General features: G+C 45.4%; 1 protein-coding gene across 1 annotated transcript in view; it reads left to right on the top strand.

Annotated features, from left to right (window-relative positions):
- Window positions 1-18,512, top strand: part of GSAP (gamma-secretase activating protein) — a 178,259-nt gene that overhangs the window by 94,783 nt on the left and 64,964 nt on the right. The window contains exon 15 of the mRNA XM_073573649.1: window positions 11,423-11,515. Within this exon, the coding sequence (XP_073429750.1) occupies window positions 11,423-11,515 (93 nt within the window). The remainder of the gene's footprint in view (window positions 1-11,422; window positions 11,516-18,512) is intronic.

Below are 18,512 nucleotides of genomic sequence, written 5' to 3'. Positions count from 1 at the left end.
GAGGGGCTGGGGTATGACAGATGGAGGAGAAGCCCTGTGCACAGTCCGGCCCCTGTGCACCAAAATCTAATTAGCAGAAAACGTCACATGCTGATTAAAGGAAAATCTCAAAGCCAATTTCTTCACTGAAGGGGTCAATGTATTCAGTATTGCAGCCATGTCTTTGCTTTTTATTACAAAATCGTTCTGACCGGTTCTCCAAATGGAGAATGTCTAGAGTCATGCCACAATAAATACTGATGATGATCTATATATATAAACGCCTTATCGTGTCTGTCTGTAACTGAAATCGCGGGCCGCTGATTGGTCGCGGCCGCCAGGCCGCAACCAATCAGCGACAGGCGCAGCTGTTTGTAACGGTATGCTGCGCCTGCCGCTGACCCATCAGCGGCAGGCGCAGGCCTTAATCTGTAAAAAAGAGAATTAAAATAAAAAAAAGTTATTCTCACCTTCAACGGCCTCCTGTCTTTTTTCCACGCGCCCCGCCTCGCGTTCCAAGTAATGCTTTGCGTCTTAGACCGCTGATGACGTCACTCTCGCGAGAGCGAGAAAGATGACCGACGTCATCAGCGGTCTAAGCCGCAAAGCATTACTGGGAACGTGAGGCCGGGTGCGTGGAAAGAAGACAGGAGGCCATTGGAAGGTGAGAATAACTTTTTTTTTTTTATTTTTAATATTTTTGTACAGGGCAGCGGCAGTGATTGGTCGCGGCTACACGGAAAGGGGGGTGAGGGGATCATGCATACCAGGAAAGGGGGGTGAGGGGACCATGCATACCAGGAAAGGGGGGTGAGGGAACCATGCATACCAGGATTGGGGGGTGAGGAGACCATGCATACCAGGATTGGAGGTTGAGGGGACCATGCATACCAGGATTGGAGGTTGAGGGGACCATGCATACCAGGATTGGGGGGTGAGAGGACCATGCATACCAGGATTGGGGGTGAGAGGACCATGCATACCAGGAAAGGGGGGGTGAGGGAACCATGCTTATCAGGATTGGGGGGTGAGGAGACCATGCATACCAGGAAAGGGGGGTGAGGGAACCATGCATACCAGGAAAGGGGGGTGAGGGAGTACCATGCATACCACGACTGGGGGGTGAGGGGACCATGCATACCAGGATTGGGGGGTGAGGGAACCATGCATACCAGGATTGGGGGGTGAGGGAACCATGCATACCAGGATTGGGGGGTGAGGGGACCATGCATACCAGGATTGGGGGGTGAGGGGACCATGCATACCAGGATTGGGGGGTGAGGGGACCATGCATACCATAATAGGGGGTGAGAGGACCATGCATACCAGGATTGGGGGTGAGAGGACCATGCATTCCAGGATTGGGGGGTCAGGGGACCATGCATACCAGGATAGGGGGTTGAGGGGTAGCATGCATATCAGGATTGGGGGTGAGAGAACCATACATATCAGGATTGGGGGTGGAGAACCATACATATCAGGATTGGGGGGTGCATTATTGCATTATTATTAAATCTTCAAAAATAAACTGCATATATAATATATATTCTAGAATACCCGATGCGTTAGAATCGGGCCACCATCTAGTATAATAATAATTGGGTTGGTATGTGACAGAGAAACCACAGAAGTATAATTCAGTAGAAATAATAATTCCGCAGCACTTTACATTTTAGAGGGGACTTGTACAGGCAATAGACATTACAGCATAGCAATAGACACATAGATCAAAACAGATACCAAGAGGAATGAAGGCCCTGCTCGCAAGCTTACAATATATCTATATGAAAAATACTAAGTACAAAACTAACACACCCAGGAACTAAATAGATATCAATAAGGCCATGTTCACACGTTCAGTATTAGGCCTCTTTCACACATCATTTTTTTGCCATCGGCCGCAATCCGTCGAATTTAGAAAAAAACGGATTCGGTGGCTGATCCTGCTGGATCCGTTTTTTCCTCATACACTTGTATTAGCGACAGATGGCCGCACATTTCATCCGTCATTTGACGGCTCCGTCGGAAATTCTTTGTCCGTCGGACGTAGACAACGGACGTAGGAACGTTTTTTGTTTACATCGTAAAATTGGACAGCGACGAATTCATCGCTGTCCGATTTTGCTAGAATGGAAGCCTATGGGCAACGTGTCCGTCGCTGTCCGACAAATGCCGAAAACCGGCGACGGATACCGTTTTTTTTTTAACTGCGCATGCTCCGACACTGTGTGCGTGTATGATGTGTGCAGATTATGTGTGTGTACATGTGTGGAGTGGGGCTGTGCGGGGGTATGTGCTGGGGGGCCTGCTTGTTTGTGTGTATGCAGGCATCGTCCGATGGGACTACGAGTCCCATCAGGCTATGCCTGCTACAGTGAAAGTGATTGATTGACACATTAGCCATTGATGAGACAGTAGTAGTGCCATCATCCAGCTAATGTGTTGAATGTAAAAAAAAAAAAAAAAGCATACATATAGTCCATACTCACCATCTACACCTAATCCCCGAAGCCCTTGATCACCTGTAAAAATATTAAAATAATAAACCAACAATATACTCCCTGTGTCCGGCGTAATCCAATTAATATGATTGTCCCATGACGATCTCCCGTGGAGAGCTGTCACATCAGCTGATTTGACCGCTCTCCAGGGGCTCCAGTGATACAATGATGGAGATAATCCTCTGCATTGTCTCACTCAGCTGCCGACAGGTCACCGGAGTTCACCTGTCACTTTGCGGCATTACAGCGTGAGAATTTTCTCACGCTGTAGTGCCGTAAAGTGAGAGGCTTATCTCCGATGACACACTGCCGGAGGGTTATCTGTTGTGAATTCGCTTTCTGGCCTCCCTCTTGTTACTACTGAAGGTAGTGGAGCTGGTCAAATTGACAGAGGGGTTGCGAGTTCTCTTTCTGGGCTCCCTCTCGTGGTTACTGGAGGTAGTGGAGCTGATCTGATTAACAGTGGCTTGCCACCTGATAATGAGGACGACGATTGGAGATCTGGGGTTTCAGATTGGGATTTAAGACAGCCGACTCCCTCTATCCCTGCTGGTGATTTTTTTCCTGCCTCCTGAGGTCTTTGTTTACAGCTCAGTCCCTGCATGTTCAGCTAAGTGTTCATTTGCTATTCTGTTTACTTTTGATCTGGTTTTGTCTATTTCAGTTTTGTGTGGGTCAGCCAGCTCCAGCTGGGGCTCTGCTGAATCACCGTCCTTATGTTACTGCTTGTGCCAGTTTGTTTTTGTCCATTATTAGATTGGCCTCTTTTTGCTCTGCTTTCAGAATATACCAGAGTTCTGATATAGTGGGCGAAATCGTGCGACTTCAGTATTTTTTGCATCAGACGTGTTGGCCATTTTGCAGAGATTTTTGCGTGATTGCAGACAGTGTCTTTCCTTCCCTGTCCTGTCCTGTCTAGTCATTGTGGGCCCCATCATTTTCTCAGTCTATTTTCCTGCCTGCGTTTTGTGTTTTCATCTTGTTTCACCAACAATATATGTTTGGGGGCTATCTATTCCTTTGGGGTCTGCTCTGGGGCAGTTTAGATTTCCCCTTTCTTGCTTTAGGCTTAGTTAGCTCTCTGGCTGTGCCGAGGCGTCTAGGATCATCGTAGGCACACTCCACGGCTACTGCTAGTTGTGTGGATAGGATCAGGGGTCTGCAATTCGCTTAGTTACAAACCTCTCTGGTTTTCTGTGGCTTAGCCTGGGCCTGCTATCCTCCTCGGTGTCCCAATCACAACAGAATAACCAGCCTAACCACAGACTCTAGGGTACTCAAAAGAAGGAAAGAATTGTAAAAAAAAAAAAAGTGTCAGAATTTTTATATATATTTTTTCCCTCTTTTTCTCTGGGGCCGTAGGAGGATTTTTTCTTTAATGGAGATTAAGCAATTGTCCGATCGTGTTGAGCAGCTCGCTGCTGAAGTGCGGGGAATTTCTGTCTATCTTGCTCAATCATCTGCTGTTGAACCAAAAATTCCTACTCCTGATGTGTTTTCTGGGGATCGGTCTAAATTTTTGAATTTTAAGAATAATTGTAAACTATTTCTTGCCTTGAAACCTAACTCATCGGGGAGCTCTGTGCACAGGTTAAAATTGTCATCTCCCTGCTGCGCGGCGATCCCCAGGATTGGGCTTTTTCTCTGACACCTGGAGATCCTATTTTGGCAAATGTCGACGCATTTTTTTCAAGCCTTGGGGTTGTTGTATGATGAACCTAATGCTATTGATCAAGCTGAGAAAACCTTATTGGCATTGAACCAGGGTCAGGATTCTGCAGCGTTATATTGTCAAAAATTCCGAAAGTGGGCGATCCTTACTAAATGGAATGACGATGCCCTAGCAGCTCTCTTTTGGAAGGGTTTGGCAGAAACCGTAAAAGATGTTATGGTGGGATTTCCTGTTCCCTCTGGTCTTGACGATTCTGTCATTGGCCATTCAAGTTGATCTGCGTTTACGTGAACGTAAAACTACACGAGAGGCGTTGCCGCCTTTTGAACGAACGTCTGAACCCATGCAGTGTGATAGGGTTTTGTCTAGGGTGCAACGTCAGGAGTTTAGAAGGCGTAATAAGCTGTGTTTTTTTGTGGGGACGCCTCTCATGCTATTTGTCTGCCCTAAAATAGAAAAATGTTTTGCTCACACATTTGCTGTGGGCAGTGTACAGCCTAACTTCATTTTTGCAAATTCCCTGATCTGCTCCTTGTCTACATTTCCCTCTAAGGCTTTTGTAGATTCAGGAGCAGCTTTGAATCTGATGGATTTGGACTTTGCTAAACGTCGTGGTTTTCCCATGATACCCCTGCGGACTCCTATCCCTTTGAGGGGTATTGATGCTACTCCTTTAGCGGAAAATAAACCCCAGTTTTGGACCCAGGTGATAATGCGGGTTACCCCGGACCACCAAGAAAATTGGAAATTTTTGGTTTTACACAATTTGCATGATACTATTGTTCTGGGTTTTCCTTGGTTGCAAACTCATAATCCTGTTTTGGATTGGAAATCTGTGTCTGTGGTGAGTTGGGGTTGTCATGGGGGTTCGTAGTGACACTCCTGTTTTCTCCACCTCTCTCCAGTCTCATGATATTCCTGACTATTTGGCTGATTTTTCTGATGTATTTAGTGAGAATAAGTCTGCATCTTTGCCTCCTCATAGGAGTTATGACTGTGCAATTGAGTTAATGCCCAGGTGTAAATTTCCCAAGGGTCGGCTTTTCAACTTATCAGTACCCGAACATGATGCTATGCGATCTTATATCAAGGAGTCGTTGGAGAAGGGTCATATTAGACCATCCTCTTCACCTTTAGGTGCTGGGTTTTTTTTTGTGGCCAAGAAAGATGGTTCATTAGGGCCATGTATTGACTATCGTTCCCTTAAGAAAATCACTGTTAAATATCAGTACCCGTTACCCCTGATTTCTGATTTATATTCCAGAGTTAACAGTGCCTGTTGGTTTACCAAGCTTGACCTCAGGGGGGCGTATAATCTTATTCGCATCAAGCTCGGGGATGAATCGAAGACGGCGTTTAATACTTCGGAGGGACATTTTGAATACCTGGTGATGCCTTTTGGGCTCACTAATACCCCTTCTGTCTTCCAATCTTTTATGAACGATATTTTCCGGGACTTTGTGGATAAGTTTTTGATCCTTTTATCTGGATGATATTTTGATCTTTTCCAGTGATTGGGATTCTCTTGTGGAACATGTCCGGACTGTGTTTCGGATTTTGAGGGAAAATTCTCTGTATGTTAAGGGATCGAAGTGCCTCTTTGGTGTACAGAGGATTTAATTTTTGGGATTCATTTTGTCCCCGTCTGCTATTGAAATGGACCCGGCCAAGATACAGGCCATATATGATTGGGTTCAGCCCACTTCTTTGAAGGCTCTCCAGAAGTTTTTGGGTTTTGCGAATTTCTACAGTAAATTTATAAGTAATTTTTCTGGTATTGTCAAACCACTGACTGATCTGACCAATAAGGGCGCTGATGTGGTGAATTGGTCTCCAGAGGCAGTTTGGGCATTTCAGGAGCTTAAGCGGAGATTCACTTCTGTTCTGGTTCTATGGCAACCTGATGTCTCACTCCCATTTCAGGTGGAGGTAGATGCTTGTGAGATTGCTGCAGGAGCCATTTTGTCACAAAAAGATCCGGTGACTTCTAAGATGAATCCCTGTGCCTTCTTTTCTCGCAAATTCTCCCCATCTGAACGTAACTATGACGTGGGGAATCGGGAATTGTGGCCATGAAATGGGCATTTGAAGAGTGGAGACATTGGTTGGAGGGAGCTAGACATCAAGTTGTGGTCCTCACCGAGCACAAGAATTTGATTTATCTTGAATCAGCCAAACACTTGAATCTTAGACAGGCTCGGTGGGCCTCGTTTTTCACGCTTTTTAATTTTGTGGTCTCTTTTCTTCCGGGCACTAAGAATGTTAAGGCGGACGTCCTTTCTAGGAGTTTCTTTGCGGATTCTCTTGTTGTGACCGAGCCTACTACCATCCTAGGTGAGGGTGTTGTTCTTTCCGCCATCTCACCTGATTTGAGACGTGCCCTGGAGGAATTTCAGGAGGACAAACCTGAGCATTGCCCTATGGGAAAATTGTATATCCCTGACCAGTGGAGGAAGAGAGTAATGTCTGAAATTCATTGCTCCGCGTTGGCTGGTCATCCAGGTATTTTTGGTACCAGAGATTTAGTGAGTTGGTCTTTTGGTGGCCTGCCTTATCTCATGATGTCAGGAATTTTGTGCAGTCCTGTGTGCAGTCCTGTGGGTCTTGTTCTCGGTCCATGCCCTGTTCTCGTTCTAGTGGGTTGTTGATTCCCCTGCTGGTGCCCAGGAGGCCATGGACCCATGTCTCAATGGATTTTATTTCCGATCTTCCTGTCTCTCAGAGAATGACTGTTATCTGGGTGATTTGTGATAGATTTTGTAAGATGATCCATCTTGTACCACTCCCAAAGCTGCCATCTTCTTCTGAGCTGGTGCCCGTGTTTTTACAACAGGTGGTTCGGTTGCACGGGATTCCTGAGAACATTGTGTCGGACAGAGGAGTCCAGTTTGTTTCCAGATTTTGGATAGCTTTTTGTTCCAAACTGAGAATTCAGTTATCTTTCTCCTCTGCATTTCATCCTCAGACCAATGGGAAGACTGAGAACAAACCAGAGTTTGGACTCCTATTTGAGATGTTTCATATCTGCTGATCAGGATGACTGGGTCTCATTTTTGCCCTGGGCCGAAATCGCGCTAAACAATAGAGCTAGTTCTGTCACTTTGATGTTGCCCTTTTTCTGTAACTTTGGGTTTCATCCTCGATTTTCTTCAGGGCAGGTGGAATCTTTGACCTGCCCAAGTCTGGACACTGTGGTAGAGAGAATGCAGCAGATTTGGGACCAAGTGGTGGATAAGTTGTCCCTCTCTCAGGAAAAAGCCCAACGGTTTTCCAACCGGCATAGGACCATTGGTCCCCGGTTTAAAGTGGGTGATATGGTTTGGTTGTTGTCAAAGAATATTTCTATGAAGGTTATGTCTCCAAAATTCAAGCCAAGATTCATTGGACCTTATAAGATTTTGTAGATCCTTAATCCTGTTTCTTTTCGATTGGCTCTTCCAGTTACGTTTAAGATCCATAACGTGTTTCATAATTCTTTGTTGAAGAGGTTTGTGGAGCCAGAAGTTCTTATGGCGGCGCCTCCTGACCCTGTATTAGTTAAAGGCAATGTGGAATATGAGGTAAAGAAAATATTGGATTCTCCTTTGGCTCGATGGAGACTCCAGTATTTGGTCAAATGGAAGGGTTATGGCCAGGAGGATAATTTTTGGGCCTCTGCTTCTGACATTCATGCCGAAAGATTGGTTTGTGCTTTTCACCGGGCCCATCCTGATCGGCCTGGTGGCGTGGGTGAGGGTTCGGTGACCCCTCCTCAAGGGGGGGAGGTACTGATGTGAATTCGCTTTCTAGCCTCCCTCTTGTTATTACTGAAGGTAGTGGAGCTGGTCAAATTGACAGAGGCGTTGCGAGTTCTCTTTCTGGGCTCCCTCTGGTGGTTACTGGAGGTAATGGAGCTGATCTGATTAACAGTGGCTTGCCACCTGATAATGAGGGCGACCCCGATCTGGGGTTTCAGATTGGGATTTAAGACAGCCGACTCCCTCTATCCCTGCTGGTGATTTTTTTCCTGCCTCCTGAGGTCTTTGTTTACAGCTCAGTCCCTGCATGTTCAGCTAAGTGTTCATTTGCTATTCTGTTTACGTTTGATCTGGTTTTGTCTATTTCGGTTTTGTGTGGGTCAGCCAGCTCCGGCTGGGGCTGTGCTGAATCACCGTCCATATGTTACTGCTTGTGCCAGTTTGTTTTTGTCCCTTATTAGATTGGCCTCTTTTTGCTCTGCTTTCAGAATATACCAGAGTGCTGATATAGTGGGCGAAGTCGTGCGACTTCAGTATTTTTTGCATGAGACGTGTTGGACATTTTGCAGGGTTTTTTGCGTGATTGCAGACAGTGTCTTTCCTTTCCTGTCCTGTCTAGTGAGTGTGGACCCCATCATTTGCTCATTCTATTTTCCTGCCTGCGTTTGTGTTTTCATCTTGTCTCACCAACAATATATGTTTGGGGGCTATCTATTCCTTTGGGGTCTGCTCTGGGGCAGTTTAGATTTCCCCTTTCTTGCTTTAGGCTTAGTTAGCTCTCCGGCTGTGCCGAGGCATCTAGGATCATCATAGGCACGCTCCACGGCTACTGCTAGTTGTGTGGATAGGATCAGGGGTCTGCAAACCGCTTAGTTACCAACCTCTCTGGTTTTCTGTGGCTTAGCCTGGGCCTGCTATCCTCCTCGGTGACCCAATGACAACAGTTATCTCCGGTCAGTGTGTCATCAGAGGCCTATAGAGAGGTCACATCTGCTGATGTAAGAGAAAACAAGGGCGGGGGCGCAGACATGGGGCTTCACCTGGTATAAATCAATTAAAATATAAAAGTACTCTGGAGTACTCACCCTTTATGGGTTGTGTTCAGACACAACCACTCTCAACGTTTGTTGCAGTCATATAGCTGCTGCAGAGCTCGTGCAGGTGGACAGCGTCCACTAGACAACTCTGTACTGTAACCTGAAGAAGAGGTGCGGTTTGTCACCTCGAAACGCGTAGTTTCTGTAGTACATATAATAAAGAACTTGAAAGATTTATATGGATTTCTGAAGAATTCTTATCACTAAAGCAGCGCGGATGCTCAGAAGTGCTTTTCTTGGATCCTCAACTTATGACATCTGCTGATGTGACAGCTCTATAGGGGAGACTACGTCGGACAGGTAAGTATATTGTTGTTTTTTTTGTTTGTTTTTTTTTGCAGGTGATCGATGGCTTTGACTGGATAGGCGTGCAATAGAAATTTTGAAAAAATGTGTTGTGTTTTATGTCATTAAAATACTTTATTCTTATGTGTGTGTTTTTTTAAAGCCTTTATTAATATAAGATTAATAATGGATAGGCGTCTTATTGACGCCTCTCCATTATTAACCAGGCTTAATGTCACCTTACAATAGCAAGGTGACATTAACCCCTTATTGCCCCATATGTCACCGCTACACGGCAGTGGGAAGACAGGGGCTAAGTGCCAGAATTTGCGCTTCTATGAGATGTGCCATTTCTGGGGCTTCTTCGGGCTGGTATTTGTAGCCGGGGGGGTGGGCAGTATCCATGGCCCCTTCCTAGGCTATCATCCTGCAGCTGTCTGCATAGCCTTCCTGGCTATAAAATATAGGAGGACCCCACGTCATTTTTTTTGCGGTCCCCCTATTTTAATAGCCAGTAAAGGCTATGCAGACAGCTGCGGGCTGATATTTATAGCCTGGGAAGGGGCCATGGGTTACACCCCCTTTTTAGTTTCATACTGCAAATATTGGCCCCCGGCTGTCGGCTTTCCCCCTGTGGGCCAGAATATTGCGCTGGAGCCCACGCCATTTTTTTCGCTTTTTTTTTTTTTTTAAGTAAAACATATTATTCATTAATAAACATCGGCCTTGCTATTATTTATCTATTCATAGATATATCTATGTATCTATCCCATATCTATCTATCTATAGATCTGTCTATCTATCTGTCTGTGGGTGTTTTTAAAAACTGATCAGTCGAAAAACGGAAGAAACAGAAGAAAAACCGGATGCGATGGATCCATTTTTTCGACGGATCCGCTAGTCGGATCCGTCATATCCGTTTTTCACAATCTGTGACGGATCCGTCGAGCTGACAGATTGTGACTGACGTAAAAAAACTGATATGTGAAAGAGGCCTTAGTTGATTATTTTTAAGCAGGAGTGGGTGATAAATACAGAAATGGTTATGTGTTTCTATTAAACCTTTTCTCTGATTGTTCCACTTCTGACTTTGACTTACAAATACTGATGTAAAATACTTGTCCTTGTATTTCACGTGAGGTTCTTCAGACAGTGGAATGTATATATTGATCAGGAATGACACAAGCATTATGCATTCTGATGAAATATTTGCTACTAGAAACAAAACTGATCAGCACCTCCTGGCAAAATGAGTCCAAAGCAATCTGCTGTGACTGCAAGAATATAAAAGTACAGCAGCAAATGACATTGAATATATGAATTTTGAGCTGCTTTTTTGCCACATAGATGATACTTAGTATTTGTACGTAGCACACAGTTGGGCCAATTCATGTGTGCTCATCTGACACGAGGCCTACCCCTTAGGCTACTTTCACACATCTGTTTTTCTTGGATCCGGCTATTTTTAGAAAAAACGGATCCGGCGTAAATTTTGGAGAACTGTAGAAACGGATCCGGTTTTCTGCTGGATCCGTCTAGCAGGTTATATCTGTTTCCTGGGGGCTGGCCAATTGGATCTGAGCATGCGCAGACTTAAAAAAATCAGATCCGGTGGCTGGATCCGTCTTTTTCTGGATCCGGCGCCCATAGACTTTCATTGTGGCAAAAAAACGGAAGCGTCGGATCCGGTGCTTCCGACTTTTTCGCCGGAGACAAAAAATGTTACAGTAACCGTTTTTTCCAGACGCCGGAATGAGACAAATAGCTGGATCCGGCAAAAAACGGACAAACCGCAATGCCATCCGGCGCTAATACAAGTCAATGGGGAAAAACCGGATCCGGCATTGCATTTCGCCGGATCCGGTTTTACAAAATAAAGCCTGATCTCGCCTGACGGCGCAAAACGGATGTGTGAAAGAGGCCTTAGATTGCAGCCAGTGCTAACTTGTTGATCTATTTGGATGCTGAGACCAAAATAAGGAGCGATATGCATCTTCAATTCAGCAGAATAGCAATAGATGAATATCTCTGCCACTGGACCTTTGCTGATGAAAATTTCTCATGTAAAAAGTTTTATCAAAAGTAAAGTTGTATATTTGCAGTTCCATCTATATGTTACCATAATTCTATATCTTTTCCTCTCATTTCTAGACAGTTTTGTTGCTGTTTACTTGCCGGAGCAATTTCTACATTTGATAAACACAAAACATCCAGACATGATGTGTTATCATTTCTTTCTAGCAGGTAAGTGCCTTGTTATGTGCCTCACCTCAAACCTGTCAGGGTATTATGAGGATGTCCTATGTCTGCTACGTCTGATTTCCAGTGGTCAGATTGCTGTGGATCTTGCCGATCACTAGAATGAAGTGGCACTGGTAGGGGTATAGCTTTATGACTTAGTTCAATAGCTAAGCCAGCCCCTTTTTCTTTCCTTGTAAGGCTGGGGTCACACTGCGTTAATGCAGTCAGTTCAGCGCATAGCGTTGACGGACTGCGTTAACGCTATATTATAATGCGATCGCGTAATGCTATACCTCTAGCGCTGATGCTTCGTCTGCACTAGCGGTGACGGACTCTCGAATGCTGCAGCCCGCGTCCGAGGGTCCGTCACAGAATGACGGCATATCTTTAGCGCATGCCGATTATGGCCTGCGTTAGCGATGCGCCCCATAATGGGAGTGAATGGCTGCGTTAACGGATTGCGTTACATCGCGTTATGCTGCCGTGTAACGCAATCCGTTAAACGGACTTCATTAACACTGAGCCAGACGACAAGCAGGGGCATTTTTGTTTCTGCACTCTGCGTTTTACATTGAGTTTCCAAAGCTGTGAGCCTGAGTTTTGGAACACTTTCAGAGATCTCAAGTGCTACAAGTAGAAAAGTAACCACATGACTGCAGCTGTGACTAGCCAGCTCACTCCAGCTTTTGCTGTGCAACCGGAAATCACTTTCTCAAGAAATGTCTATGGGGCGCAAAACGAGGCCCTCCTAGACATGCATTGAGAGAGGTAGTAATATTCCACTGTGAGATCTGGCGCACAAAAGCTGCAGTCAGAGGATGAAGGCAAAGAGGCCAGAGTGGCGCTGTAAATGATAGAAACAGCCACTGCTAAGTATTTGAATGCATACACTGAACATACAATACTGATAGAAAGCCTATAGTGAAATTAAAAAAATGTAAAACCCCCCACTGTAATGGTCCTTTAATGATTATCCTGAAAGCAAAAGGTTTATAAATTATTACCTATTTTAATGATTTACATGACCTGAAGAGGACACGCTAGTTTCTCGTGACTTGTCTGCTTTAGTGAATACTAGTGTGCTGGAACATTTTTTTTTTCTTAGAGCTCGGTATTTAGCCAGAGGTGTATCTAGGTTTTACAGCACCCGGGGCAAGAATTCAGTTTGCACCGCTCTCCCTAAGCACATATGTGATTTGCACGTTTACAGTCATGTGCTGACTAGCTTCTCTTCCTAATTTTCTCAATGTTTAGTGAAAAACTGAGAGAAGCAGGCAGAAAAGCTTGTTATGATGTGACTATAAGTATGAGTGAAAATAGTAAAATCTCATATGAGTGAAGTGGCTGGAACTTACAAGCAGAGCTAAATCCTGATAGTGAGTATATTACACGCTGTTAGGATTGGCATGCTAGAGTGTTTCATTTTATAATTAAAGGGCTTTTCCAGGTTCCAGATAAGTCTCCAGTTACTCTAGGTGACTGCAGGCTTCTGAATTCTCACAGTGCATGCACTGCACACTTTTAGGATTCTCCCTTGGAAGGTCATGTGAGCAAAAGTATGCGATTTGTATACTTCTGGCCATGTTCCGACTAGATATGTCCTGCCTCGCACAATTCATTATTATTGAGTGAGGCTACGCATGTCTAGTCTGCACATGATTGCATGTATACAAATTGCATTCTTGCGGGGGGGGCGTGGCTATGTAGCGAGCAGGAGAGGACGCTCCTGGGAGAGCTCCTCAGAATCCTGAGAAATCCTGGTATCTGGACCCTTTTTTGTGCGACTTACCTGTTGCCATCTGGACCCCCTGGACGTCGGGACCCCCCTGGTGCCCCGCAGAGGACGTGAGGTGGTTTCTGTAGGCTGGCGGCTGGGGAGACTGGAGCGGGCGGCTGATCCTGCTCCTCCACGAGGCGGTGGCCATCTTGGGTGCGCGGCCCTGCTGCTGAGAGCTGCGGCGCCGGTCCACACAGCTACACCGCAGGCAGTGAAGATATCGGCAGACAGAGGGGACACGCGGTAAGTGCCCTGAAAAATTGGGCCCTGCGTGTTATTTCCCCTCCATTAACTCCTCACTGCGCCGGCTGGCGCCATTACTGAGGGAGTCTCTGAGCACCCTCCCTCACTGCTGCTGTTTTTGTGGGGCTCACTCTCCCTCCCCTGGCTGCAAGGAACTCTCCTGGAATAGTGCTCACAATTGTATGTGGCCTCCTATCTGCAGCCTGAACTAGAATTATAACTATCTATTAATAACCCTGCTGTGATTGCCCTCTGTGGTGGGAAGTGTCCGGGGCACACATTTCTGTCTCACTGGATCATATTGCAATCAGTCATGAGTCGCTTTAAGGGACCAGGAGTGGCAGAAAAACTAAAAGAGTTTGTAAGACTCGATCCCTCCGAAAGTGCACGACCCCATAGAAATACCTCCTCTCAAGTTCAACGAAAAAATCGCCCTTCCGAGGGTGAGGAGGAGACAGAGCAGGAGGAGTTGACCCTTAAACAGGCGTCTGAGCAATTGATGCAGGCTATCTCTCTGACCAGGACATCCCTGACAGAGAAAATTGAGGATGTCTACACGGAGGTGGGGAGACTTCGTCAGGATATGCAAGCCATGAAGGGACGTATTACGGAGGTGGAGACGAGGGTGTTCAGGTTGGAGGATACCATTACACCTATAGAGGCCAAAGTAGCGAAGGTGGCGGGCTACATGAATGCTTGGAAGCAAAAGGCAGATGGCTTGGAAAATAAAATGTGTAGGAATAATATCCGCATTATTGGTCTGCCTGAACGCTCGGAAGGTCAGCATCCTGAGCAGTTTCTGGAGGGCTGGCTTAAGACCTCCCTGGGAGATGAATTCTCTTCAGTGTTCGCTTTTGAAAGAGCTCATAGGGTCCCTACAAAACCCCTGCCTACGGGGGCTCCGTCTCGGCCTTTCCTGGCATGCCTGCTCAATTGTAAGGACAGAGACACCATTCTGCGTCTTGCACGACTAAAAAGTCCCATCAAGTTCAATAATGCTGTCATCTCTATCTTTCCGGACTTTTCCATGGAACTACAGAAGCAACGGGCACAATTCATCGAGGTTAAGAAACGGCTCAGGGACAGAAACATTGTGTACTCGATGATATACCCGGCCCGGCTCCGGGTTCACGGAGGTACCTCCGTGTTTTTCACGGATCCAGCAGAGGCGACTGAGTGGCTGCGGTCCCATGGGGGGTCCCCTGCGAAGGAATCCTAATGTGATGGCTGTTAATTTGGATCCTTTCAGTTACATGTCTATTTGGAGCTCTTTCGGTGAGTATCCAGTTACCAACAATACCGGACGCTGTGCTCAGTGATGGTATCCCCTTCCTTATTTTTTTGATGGGGGAGTGAGCCTGTGCTCCTATATCACTAAGTTCTTGTTCTGTTTTTTCTTTTTCCAAGGTTTTAGTTTTTATAGTTATTTAGGTAAATGCGGCAGCCGATGCCAACTTTGTTCTCTTGGTGATATCTCTGCATTCTGTTCCGGTACCACTGTGCAATATATCCAGATGGGCGGGAATGGGTTCTGAGTAGAGTTGAGCGATACCGTCCGATACTTCAAAGTATCGTATCGGATGGTATCGGCCGATCTTTAAAAAAAAGTATCGGTATCGCCGATTCCGATACCGGAAGTCCCATTCTCAAGTCTATGGGACTTCCGGTATCGGAATAAGAAAAACCCTTTCCTGCCCTTGTACAGCCTCTCTGGGGTCTGTACGGGCCTTTTGGGGAGCTGTGCCGGCCTGCCAGGGGGTCTGTGCAGGCTCCGGTGGTCTGTGCCGGCCTGCCGGGGGGCTGTGCCGGCCTGCCGGTGGTCTGTGCAGGCTCCGGTGGGCTGTGCCGGCCTGCCGGGGGGCTGTGCCGGCCTGCCGGGCGGCTGTGCAGGCTCCAGGGGGCTGTGCCGGCCTGCCGGTGGTCTGTGCAGGCTCCGGGGGGCTGTGCCGGCCTGCCGGGGGGCTGTGCCGGCCTGCCGGTGGTCTGTGCAGGCTTCGGGGGTCTGTGCAGGCATCGTCCGATGGGACTACAAGTCCCATCGGGCGATGCCTGCTACCATGACAGTGATTGACACATTAGCCAATGATGGGACAGTACTAGTCCCATCATCCGGCTAATGTGTTGAATGTAAAAAAAAAAAAAAAAATTACATGCTACATACATACAACATGCATACTACATACATGCTACATTCATACTACATACTACATACATGCTACATTCATACTACATAAATACTACATGCAACATACATACTACATATATACTACATGCATGCTACATACATACTACATGCTACATACTACATATATACTACATGCATGCTACATACATACTACATGCTACATACATACTACATATATACTACATGCATGCTACATACATACTGCATGCTACATACATACTACATATATACTACATGCATGCTACATACATACTACATGCTACATACATACTACATATATACTACATGCATGCTACATACATACTACATGCTACATACATACTACATATATACTACATGCATGCTACATACATACCACATACATACTACATGCATGCTACATGCTACATACATACTACATATATACTACATGCATGCTACATACATACTACATGCTACATACATACCACATACATACTACATACATGCTACATGCTACATACATACTACATATATACTACATGCATGCTACATACATACTACATATATACTACATGCATGCTACATACATACTGCATGCTACATGCATGCTACATACATACTACATGCTACTTACATACCACATATATACTACATACATACAATACATTCATACAATACATACATAGACATACAGTACATATAACATAGAGTAACATACTTACCAATACTTGTCACATTGTTCCCCGAAGCCATTGTCTTTTCCGGAATAAATATTAACATAACAAACCACAAAAATACTCACCCACGATCCGAAGCAGTCCACGAGTGTGTCCCACGACGATCTTGGGTAGAGAACTGCAGCATCAGCTGATGCTGCCGTTCTCTACGGGCTGCAGGAATCCAATGACGGAAGGTAGGTATCCTTCCGCACTGTATTCCTCCGCCACTTAAAAAAAAAAGTCCCTAGTCTCACTTTATGCCATTGCTGTGTGGGAATTTCCCACGCAGCAATGGCATAAAGTGAGACTAGGGACTTTTTTTTTTTTTAAGTGGCGGAGGAATACAGTGCGGAAGGATACCTACCTTCCGTCATTGGATTCCTGCAGCCCGTAGAGAACGGCAGCATCATCTGATGCTGCAGTTCTCTACCCAAGATCGTCGTGGGACACACTCGTGGACTGCTTCGGATCGTGGGTGAGTATTTTTGTGGTTTGTTATGTTAATATTTATTCCGGAAAAGACAATGGCTTCGGGGAACAATGTGACAAGTATTGGTAAGTATGTTACTCTATGTTATATGTACTGTATGTCTATGTATGTATTGTATGAATGTATTGTATGTATGTAGTATATATGTGGTATGTATGTAGCATGTAGTATGTATGTAGCATGCATGTAGCATGCAGTATGTATGTAGCATGCATGTAGTATATATGTAGTATGTATGTAGCATGCATGTAGTATATATGTAGTATGTATGTAGCATGCATGTAGTATGTATGTGGTATGTATGTAGTATGTATGTAGCATGCATGTAGTATATATGTAGTATGTATGTAGCATGTAGCATGCATGTAGTATGTATGTGGTATGTATGTAGCATGTAGTATGTATGTAGCATGCATGTAGTATATATGTAGTATGTATGTAGCATGTAGTATGTATGTAGCATGCATGTAGTATATACTGTATGTAGCATGTATGTAGCATGTAGTATGTATGTAGCATGCATGTAGTATATATGTAGTATGTATGTAGTATGTAGTATGTATGTAGTATGTATGTGGTATGTATGTAGCATGCATGTAGTATGTATGTAGCATGCATGTAGTATGTATGTAGCATGCATGTAGTATGTATGTAGCATGCATGTAGTATGTATGTAGCCTGCATGTAGTATGTATGTAGCATGCATGTAGTATGTATGTAGCATGCATGTAGTATGTATGTAGTATGTATGTAGTATGTAGCATGTATGTAGCATGCATGTAGTATATATGTATGTATGTAGTATGTATGTGGTATGTATGTAGCATGTAGTATGTATGTAGCATGCATGTAGTATGTATGTAGCATGCATGTAGTATGTATGTAGTATGTATGTAGCATGCAGTATGTATGTAGCATGTATGTAGTATGTATGTAGTATATATGTAGTATGTATGTAGCATGTAGTATGTATGTAGCATGCATGTAGTATGTATGTAGTATTTTTTTTTTTTTTTTTTTTTTTTTTTTTTAACATTTAACACATTAGCCGGATGATGGGACTACTACTGTCCCATCATTGGCTAATGTGTCAATCACTGTCATGGTAGCAGGCATCGCCCGATGGGACTTGTAGTCCCATCGGACGATGCTTGCACAGACCCCCGGACATCAGCACAGCCCCCCGGCAGGCCGGCACAGCCCCCCGGCAGGCCGGCACAGACCCCCACAGGGTGCACAGACCACCGGCAGGCCGGCACAGCCCCCCGGCAGGCCGGTACAGACCCCGGGCAGTCCACACAGCCCCCCCGGCAGGCCGGCACAGCCCCCCGGCAGGCCGGCAGAGACCCCCGGAAGGCCCGAAATGACGGCGCATCATGATGCGCACACACCGCGCATCATGATGACGTCAGTCTGTCAATCAACTTTGAACTTCCGATTCCGATGCCGAATTCCGATATTGAAAAAATATCGGAAGTCGGTATCGGAATTCCGATACAGCAAGTATCGGCCGATACCCGATACTTGCGGTATCGGAATGCTCAACACTAGTTCTGCGTTGATTTGTATGACCTGGAATGTAAGAGGCATAAAAACCCCCCGAAAGAAAATTAAGGTGTTCTCAC

The sequence above is a fragment of the Dendrobates tinctorius genome, unplaced genomic scaffold, assembly GCF_039654945.1.
Source record: "Dendrobates tinctorius isolate UK_male_01 unplaced genomic scaffold, ASM3965494v1 ptg000035l, whole genome shotgun sequence".
Taxonomy (NCBI): Eukaryota; Metazoa; Chordata; class Amphibia; order Anura; family Dendrobatidae; genus Dendrobates; species Dendrobates tinctorius.
Note: the sequence above shows the minus strand (reverse complement) of the source record. Positions and strands in the feature narration are given on the sequence as shown.